This window comes from Colossoma macropomum, unplaced genomic scaffold (assembly GCF_904425465.1).
Source record: "Colossoma macropomum unplaced genomic scaffold, Colossoma_macropomum, whole genome shotgun sequence".
Lineage (NCBI taxonomy): Eukaryota > Metazoa > Chordata > Actinopteri > Characiformes > Serrasalmidae > Colossoma > Colossoma macropomum.
This window is the reverse complement of record NW_023494803.1, coordinates 43,001,785-43,011,450: the sequence shown is the minus strand read 5'-3', so window position 1 is coordinate 43,011,450 and position 9,666 is coordinate 43,001,785. Positions and strand designations below refer to the sequence as shown.

The following is a 9,666-nucleotide window of genomic DNA, read 5'->3' as shown; positions in this document are numbered from 1 at the left end:
GCATAAAACATTTTAACACTGCTGTTATATTTTTAAGAGCTTTTAAACTCGAGTTATAGGAGTTTAAAACGGCGCCTCATGTACGTTCATGACGTCAGTGAGCTTAGCGAATGAGCTGCTCCACTCACCAACCAATCAGCACTCAGTAGTAAGGAAAGCTCTGGGTGAGGGATTAGAGAGAGAGAGAGATGGAGAGAGAGAGAGAGAGAGAGAGAGAGAGAGAGAAAGAAAGAAAGAAAGAAAGAAAGAAAGAAAGAAAAGGAAAGAGAAACAGCTAGGTTAGAAAAAGATAACAAATGAGAGGAAAAGAGAAAAACAGAGGGAGAAAAGAAAGACTGAGTGAGGTAAAGAATGAGAGAGAGAGATGAGACATGTTGAGAGAACATGTGAGAAGGAGGGGGAACAGAACGGCTGAATGAGAGAGAAACAAGGAAGGAGAGAAGAATGAAAGACAGTGCGAGAAAATAGAAAAAAAGGATGAAAGATGGAGAGGAGAAAGAAAGGGAGAATAAAGACAGAGAAGACAATAAAGACACCAACCAATCAGCACTCAGTAGCATTGAGGGATTAGAAACTATGGCCTCTTTTCCACTGCAGGGCTGAAAGGTTCTCAGAGAGAAAGAGAGAGAGAGAGAGAGAGATGGAGAAAGAGAGAGAGAGAGAGAGATGGAGAGAGAGAGAGAGAGAGAGAGAGAGAGAGAGAGAGAGAGATGGAGAAAGAGAGAGAGAGAGAGAGAGAGAGAGAGAGAGAGAGAGGGATGCAGCCTGTCACAATCTTTGGGACAACCAGTGAGGAAAATCAACAAAGTATTATTGATTATTACTAATTATTACATCTATTATTATTACGTATACATTAGGTAAGGGGAGAGGACCTGCTCCAGATGGAGGAGTTTAAGTATCTCAGGGTCTTGTTCACGAGTGATGGGAAGAGGGATCGTGAGATCGACCGCAGGCTGGGACAGGCGGCAGCAGTAATGCGGTCACTGTACCGGACTGTAGTGGTGAAGAGGGAGCTGAGCCATAAGGCAAAGCTCTCTGTTTACCAGTCGGTCTACATCCCGACCCTCACCTATGGTCATGAGCTTTGGGTAATGACCGAAAGAATGAGATCGCGAATACAAGCGGTGGAAATGAGCCTCTTCGCAGGGTGGCAGGCTACACTATATTTGAGTATAATAGCTAGTATGTGTGTGGCTATTAGCCTGTTAGCGGTTAGCCACTCATATGTGTAGTTTTCTTGGGTATTTCCTGGCTCTGATTTACTGGTACAACAGATGGAAAAAGAAACCGTACCTGGTCTCACGAGTCCGGACCAGTCTTTTGGCTCGACAGTGGAAAAAAAGCCTATTTTAACTCATTTTTAGCCGTTTAGCTCCATTCAACCTGATTCATTGAGGACTCGCTGGTGGGCGCCCTCTGCAGTCATGTTTTTGATATAACAGGGAAACAGTAAGAGGCCAGGCTCCTCATAAACCAGCTCTGGCGATACGTTTGCACGTCCGCCATGTTGGAGCAGCTGGTAACTCTTTCTATGAATGTCACGTTTGTAAGCATCTATAAACACATTTATAACATGTTATAATGCCTTCATACAGCATTATAAACATGGTTATAAACATTTATAAAAATGAATTACACTTTATAACCATGTTTATTATATATTATGAATTGTTAATATAATGCATTATAAGTAGTGTTAATAACATGTTATACTGTCAGTGTCAAAGAAGTCAGTCCCAGCTTGGAGAGCGTAAAGTAAAGACAAATACCAAGCTAACGGTGGTGAACATTACCTTTCCCACATTGGGTAAAACACTGATGCAGCTCTAGTTTAAACTCTGACATTTGAAGCCTGTAATGTGCTTTACTGTGAATGTTTTAGTGTTTCAGTAAATCCTTCAGTAAATACTTCAACTTGAAGCCTCACTCTGAACACTGGAGGAGGCTTTAGTACAGTACGCTTCACTTTACTTAGAGCGGACAAATACGACTTATGAGCTCTTATAATTTGTTATGATCAGTACTTATAATGTATTATGTTAACAATTCATAATGCATAATAAACATGGCTATAACGTGTAATGCATTTTAATAAATATTTATAGCCATGTCTATAATGCCTTATGAGTGGATTATAACATCTTATGAATGTGTTTATGGATGCTTACAAAGGTGACATTCATAGAAAGTGTTACCGATCCGCTTGTAAACAAACACACTGTGCTGAGAAATGATGAGTTCTCATGATTAAATCAGCCATGACTTCCATTTTACCCAACCGATTTTCACCAAGTTTGTTTTGTTATGATCTTCAGACACAGATTAATCTACGTTGCTCAAACTGCCCTCAGTAGCTTTCATTTCTATTTAATAACTGATGTTTAGCTGTTTGGAGCAGAAGCAAAAGTATTCAGTCTGCACCTGATGTTTGGCGCGAGCTCTGCTATAAACATAATCTCACACACATCAGCAAATCCATCAGTGTTTAACTTCTTATCTTAATTCATATACAAATGAAATGAACCCCCAAAACACAGTAAGAAGGACGAAGCTGAAGTTGGCTTCCTATTCACCAGTGTCTTGTTCGAATTGTCCCGATGAACCTTAAATGGTGCAGCAGTTACATTCAGATGCCTGAGGCTGCACCATTTAAGGTGGAACAGGAAAATTCAAACAAGGAGTTGGCTGCTGCACCATTTAAGGTGGAATGGGAAAATCTGCATTAGAAGCTGACTTCAGCTCTGTGTAAGTCTATTGTGAATATCTACACAGATTAAGAAATGCTGAAATGCTGTAACAAAGCTTACGCAGCATTAATAATTACAAATAAATAAATGCACTGCTACATCAGATTAAGATCTCCTGAATAGACTATTAAATGAAATAAGCTTAATATTAAACAAACAATCACATCAACAGGTTCTCTGTGCCTCACCAACCACACGGCCATATCTACATATAAACATCAACATCACTGCATTCCTTCCGTTATATAATCCTATCCCACTTTCTGAGTCAATATTCTTGAAATAATGTAATTTTGGACAGGATCGTTGTTAATCTGATGCTCTGTAATGGTACTGAATGCAGTCCAGCAGTGATGTTGACCGCCCCAGATCGGCGGCGCCGTTGATGTGGCTGACTGAACCCAGCACGCCATCTATGTATGTATATCTATGCTAATTACACACTTTAAAAAGTTGGTTCTTTAAGGGTTCTTTAGTAAACGGAATGGTTCTTTGCATGGGGAAATGGTTCTTCAGAAGGAAGAAGAATGTGTTGTCTATGGTTCCATATAGCATCAAAAAGGGTTCTTGTATTGTTACACTGTCAACCTTGTGACTACAGAAGAACCCTTTTTTGGTCTATATAGCATCATTTTCAAAAAGGTTCTATATAGAACCATACACAACACATTCTCCATCAGTCTGAAGAACCATTTCATTATGCATGAAACGGTTTTACATAGGACTCATAGGTTCTCAATAGAACCATTGTCTTTACTAAAGGACCCTTGAAGAACCATCATTTTTAAATGTGTTCTACTAAACTAATATTAGTGTATTAATGTGAGCGGCTGCAGAAACAGGGAAGTCACTGTGTAGCAACTTTACACTTTTTTTAAAGAGTTTTTTTAAGGTTCTTTTTTGATCTCCGTCTCTAAATCACTGTTGTTATTGTGCTTTGATCTTTTCAAACTAAATCTTTTTGTTATTGAAATTTAGACTTAAATATTTAATGTTAGTTCTCATTATGTTACTGTTGCTTTGGTGATATAATCACACCAGTGACGCTTAATAAAGCTAATAGATAGAGAGAGAGAGAGAGAGAGAGAGAGAAAAGACAGAATGATAGAGAGTGACAGAGAGGGAGGGAGAGAGGGAGGGTGAGTCATAGGAAAAGAGAAAAAGAGAGAGAGAAGGAGAGAGGGGGGAGGTTAAACAGAGAGGCAGAAAGAAGGAAAGAAAGATAAAAAGAGAGAGAGAGAGAGAGAGAGAGAGAGAGAGAAATACAGTAAATTAAAGGTATGAACTCTCTCTCTACGCTCTCTGTGACCTCTCCCCTTTTCTGAGAGGATGCAGGTATGAATCTATTACAGGAATGAGAGAACATTCACACTGACTCAGGAATCTGATATGGTCCCTACGGTTACCTGAGCTGGACACAGAGAACCTCAGCTCTGACCTCTTTCTTTCTGTCTTTCTCTCAAGTTCAAGTTCAAGTTCAATTTACATTTGTACTGTCAAAGCACTACAAAAATGATCTACATGTTAAAAGTTAATAAAAAAAAAAACAAAATACAAAACCAAGATTAATATATGACAATGCAACAATTAAGAAGAGAAATGGTTATTTATCAATTAATGATATAAAAGTACATGCAATAATAAAACAAAAACTATTTAATATGTAGTTTATAACAAGAAAGTCAAGTCAAGTCAAGTCAAATTTATTTATATAGCTCCTTTTACAACAGATGTTGTCACAAAGCAGCTTTACAGAGAATCCGGGTCCCCCAGTGAGCAAGCCTCGGTGACAGTGGCAAGGAAAAACTCCCTCAACAGGAGGAAGAAACTTCGAGAGGAACCAGACTCAAATAGGGGAACCCATCCTCCTCTGGTCGACACCGGATAACAGCACAGACACAAAACAGTATAAGTGGATACAGTTTGACACCACTGTGCAGAGCGCCGGCCGCATCGGTCACATCAGACCCTCTTAGGACAGGCAGCCGCTCAGCTCAGGGAAAAAGAGGGGGAGGGGGAAAGAGGGGGAGGGGGAAAGAGGGGGGGAGGGGGGATAAGAGGGACATAGTTAGAAAAACAAATTAACCAAAGGCTCGACTAAACAGGTACGTTTTTAGCCTAGACTTAAAGATGGAGGCTGTGTCTGAGTCCCGAACACAGACTGGTAAGCTATTCCAAAGCTGGGGGGCTTAGTATGAAAAGGCTCCTCCTCCTGACGTAACTTTATTAATTCTGGGTACTAATAATGAGCAGCACCTTGTGATCTAAGTGGGCGTGTCGGTTGATAATAGGAAATAAGGTCACTGAGGTACTGAGGATCAAGGCCATTCAGAGCTTTATACGTCAGTAGAAGAATTTTGTACTCAATGCAGAATTTAACTATTTAGAGTTAAAGAGTAGGAAAAGAAAAAAATCATTAATTATCAAATATATTTATTTGTGAGAAGAGAAAAAGAGAAAAGGGGAAAAAAGGACATCTATGTTAAATATATACATATATGTAAAAGGCTGTGGTGTGGTGGTCACTCACTGTCCTGGAGTGAATGACACTCGTACACATATCTATCTGCAGTGGACGCTGATGGACCCTCTCCTAATATAATCACTAATTTATCTTTGTCTCCCAACGTCCTGAAGTTCTCTGTTTTTCAAATTGATTATTGGAGGGTGGGGGTAAATGGGGTGGGGATGTGGAGGGTGGGGGTAAATGGGGTGGGGGTGTGGAGGGTGGGGGTAAATGGGGTGGGGGTGTGGAGGGTGGGGGTAAATGGAGTGGGGGGGTGGAGGGTGGGGGTAAATGGGGTGGGGGTAAATGGAGTGGGGGTAAATGGAGTGGGGGTGTGGAGGGTGGGGGGTAAGTGGAGTGGGGGTGTGGAGTGGGGGTGTGGAGGGTGGGGGGTAAGTGGAGTGAGGGTGTGGAGGGTGGGGGGGTAAGTGGAGTGAGGGTGTGGAGGGTGGGGGTAAGTGGAGTGAGGGTGTGGAGGGTGGGGGGTAAGTGGAGTGCGGGTGTGGAGGGTAAGTGGAGTGCGGGTGTGGAGGGTAAGTGGAGTGCGGGTGTGGAGGGTGGGGGGTAAGTGGAGTGGGGGTGTGGAGGGTGGGGGGTAAGTGGAGTGGGGTGTGGAGGGTGTGGGTAAATGGGGTGGGGGTGTGGAGGGTGGGGGTAAATGGGGTGGGGGTGTGGAGGGTGGGGGTAAATGGAGTGGGGGTGTGGAGGGTGGGGGGTAAGTGGAGTGGGGGTGTGGAGTGGGGGTGTGGAGGGTGGGGGTGTGGAGTGGGGGTAAATGGAGTGGGGGGTAAGTGGAGTGGGGGTGTGGAGTGGGGGTGTGGAGTGGGGGTGTGGAGGGTGGGGGGTAAGTGGAGTGGGGGTGTGGAGTGGGGGTGTGGAGTGGGGGTGTGGAGTGGGGGTGTGGAGGGTGGGGGTGTGGAGTGGGGGTGTGGAGGGTGGGGGTGTGGAGTGGGGGTGTGGAGTGGGGGTGTGGAGTGGGGGTGTGGAGTGGGGGTGTGGAGGGTGGGGGGGGTGTGGAGTGGGGGTGTGGAGGGTGGGGGGTAAGTGGAGTGGGGGTGGTATGTTGTTGCGTATTTGGCAGTGAGGGGGGCTGTGAGCTGTGAGCTGTGAGCCCCTCTCCAAGGATTATTCATAATTTCTCCAATTCTGTACATTTTTCAAAATTTGGGATTCATTTGTTGAATTTGTTTGTGTAAATTTCCCTTGTTTGTTTGTATCTCTGTCTCGACCTCACCTGTCAGACAGTGACCACACCGCCTCTCCTCTCTGGGCAGCCAGGACTTTTTATACCTGCCCCGTTCTGTGGCCAGGCTGTGGTCACTGAGTCTGTACTTGGTCAGGATCTGTCTCTGCTCTGTATCTCTGACAGTCAGGAGAGACTCCTCCAGTTCATACTCTGATAGCATTTTAATTTACTCTGAGTGTTCATTTCTTTAGCCCAGTGTTCCAGATAATCCTTCCATCCTTCTCTTTCTCTTCTTTCTCTTTGCTTTTCCATTTATTGTTTCCTCTCTCTGACTCTCTCTCTGTTTCTCATTGTTTCTCCTTTTCTCTCTTTTCCTTGCGTGCTTTATCACTTTCTTTAGGTTCGCTTTTCTCCTTAATTCGCACTTCCTTCTTTAGTCTATTTCTCTTTCTCTCTCTCACTTTCTTACTTTCCATTTTCTTCCACTCATATCTATTTTCTGATCCTTTCTCCTTCTCTTTGTGTTTTCTTTCTTCTACAGTCTTAGAGAAAAAAGATAGGGGTTCTCTAGTAAAGACAATGGTTCTATATAGAATCATGAACACTCAAAGAACCCTTTGTTTAAATGGTTCTTTGCATGGAGAAATGGTTCTTCATACATGTTGTATGTGTCTCTCTCTCTCTCACTATCTCTCTCCCTCTCCCTCTCTCTCTCTCTCTCCCTATATCTATATTTCTCCATATATATATCCCTCTCCCTCTCTTGCCCTATATCTCCCTCTTTCTCGTTCTCTCTTTATTCCTATTTATCTTTCTTTCTTTTTCTCTCTCTCTCTTTATCCCTATCTCTATCTCTCTCTCTCTTGCTCCCTATTTCTATCATCCTCTTTCTCCATCTTTCTGTATGTCTCTCTTTGTGTCTCTCTCTGCCTCCCTCTCTCTCTCTCTCTCTCTCTCTCTCTCTCTCTCTCTCTCTCTCTTTGTAATACATCTCGCTGTGGGGGAAAATTACACAGCTGTTCCAAAGCTGCTCTTTTCTGTTTTGTGTTATTTATTTATTTATTTATTTATTGCGCTCATGTCTGTGGTTTATACTTCAGAAAATAAAAAATGGGCCCCTGGTCCTGCATCTGTTCATACGGTTATAAAGACATGCACCAATAGCATGTAATTTGCAGCCATGCTATAGGGGGAGAGAGAGAGAGAGAGAGAGAGAGAGAGAGAGAGAGAGAGAGAGAGAGATGTTAAAAAAAATAGACTTTGAGAAACACAGCAGCGATGGGCTGAGTTTCCAGAGGCGTCGGGAAACATGAATCCCGAATGAGAAGCGATTTGTCAAAACAGGGTTTTATCTTCACTCGTTCAGCGGCGAGGACGGCGGAAATGGCTGCTCTCCCCGCGCGGTAGATCCCACACTAAATTACACACTGCGTTAGTCTGCAGCATCGCTGTTATTTGTTTATTTGATCGCACGCGAGCCTTGTTGAGGCTGATTTACACTGCTGCGAAGATGCATGCAAACATACCAGCGTAAAAAAGCAGAGAAGGGGGTTATGGGTAACTTCATGTGAAACTGTGGCGCTCATTGGTTGAACAGGAATATATTGGTGTGTCCAGACCATAGGCGTGATTTCTTGAGGCTTTAAATGAGTTGACCTGCTAGAAGCGTCCTCTAGCAGGCCCGCCGGCGTGCCCGTTCTGGCACGAGCGTTCTGGAGTGTTTTATAGCATTGAATATTCCTACAGTCTAATACACCAATTCAAATGCCTTAGAACTAGTTTAACTACCCACATACCAATTTTCAGCTGTATACATGCACCAGAAATCTCATCCTGAATTCACCCTGTCTTTCCTAACTCTTTACACGTGGAGCATGGCTCCCCAAACACTCAGCCTTTAAAATATGCTTAGGACAGAGAACTTGTAGAGAGGAGAATTACCACTCTGTAATGTCCTCTGGGTTTCTCAAACACTAGAGGGCGCTCCCGGGTGAGTCCAAAATGAATAGGCTATAATGGAGCATTTGAGCAAAATCAGAGTTTATAATTGCTTCTACATTTTCAAAGTAATATAATTCATTAATTTCCTGAACAAAGAGCAGCATAAAACATTTTAACACCGCTGTTATATTTTTAAGAGCTTTTAAAGACTCCAGCAGTACTGCTGTGTCTGATCCACTCGCACAACACATACTAACACACCACCACCATGTCAGTGTCACTGCAGTGCTGAGACCCACCACCCAAATAATACCTGCTCTGTGGGGGTCCGTGTGGGTCCTGACCACTGAAAAACAGGGAAACAATGGCCCAGTCCCATTTCTTCTTTTTACCCCTACCCCTTGTTTTCAAGTGTCACCCTAACCCCTTGGAACTGAGTTACAAGGGGTAGTGGTTGAAATCTTGACCTATGAAATGGGACCCTCAAATTAAAAAAAAAAATACTGCTTCATTAACAGCTACTAGCGCTGCTCTGTAGGCGACCCTGCCAGTTTGCAGTGACAGCAGAGGAGGGTAAAGTTCAGCTCCTCACTGCTGGGCTTTAGTTACATTTAGGGCATCATATGCCTTCAAAGAGGGGGGCAATTATTTATTATCACCCACCCCTAATTCTTCAGTGATATGAAGCTGAAGTCAGATATTCACCAGCTTCTTGTTTGAATTTTCCCGTTCCACCTTAAATGGAGCAGCAGTTACATTCTGGCACTTCAGGCGTCAGAACTGCTGGACTATTTAAGGTGGAATGGGAAAGTTAGCTAGCTACTGAGACATTAGTATATTATTAATGATTTTTTTATGCTTGTTATGAAGAAAATGACCAAAATACACCGAAACAACATTAAACTCAGATAAAACAGTGGTTATCGTAATTTTTAACAGAGAAAATTCTCACATTTGTGGGTTTCTTTGGTCTCTTGTTCAGCCATCTTGCCGGTTTTTCTTTTTTTGTGATATCTCTCTGTTTGGAGTCTCTGAAAACCTCCGTTTGGAGGGCCATGTAGCCCTAACACTTCACCCTACCCCTCTATCCTAACAAGAATTGAGACACCCTACCCCTGAACATGAACGTGCAAAACAGAGGGCTAAGGGCTGAGTGGTAGGGGCAAGGAGTGAAATGGGATTAGGCCAAAGTATGCAGAGAAACAGATGGACTACAGTCTGTAACTGGAGAACTACAGAGTGAAACTATACTGTCAGTGGAGCTGATAGAATCAACAGTGAGT

The 9,666-nt window shown here is 43.1% G+C and overlaps 1 protein-coding gene across 1 annotated transcript; it reads right to left on the bottom strand.

The window, feature by feature from the left end:
* Positions 1-4,043: 4,043 nt before the first annotated feature.
* On the bottom strand, positions 4,044-6,389 carry LOC118823225 (extensin-like). Its single transcript, XM_036592657.1, has 2 exons — positions 5,755-6,389; positions 4,044-4,071 (listed from the first exon to the last, which is right to left on the bottom strand). Exons 1-2 carry the CDS (start codon positions 6,387-6,389, stop codon positions 4,044-4,046), a joined length of 663 nt encoding a protein of 220 aa, XP_036448550.1.
* Positions 6,390-9,666: the final 3,277 nt, after the last annotated feature.

Excerpts from the sequence above, each read along its gene's own strand:
- LOC118823225 (XM_036592657.1), bottom strand. The coding sequence starts at position 6,389 with ATGAATAATCCTTGGAGAGGGGCTCACAGCTCACAGCTCACAGCCCCC. Across the intron at positions 4,072-5,754 it reads TCCACTTACCCTCCACACCC|AAAAGGGGAGAGGTCACAGA; the intron begins GCACTCCACTTA and ends GCATCCTCTCAG.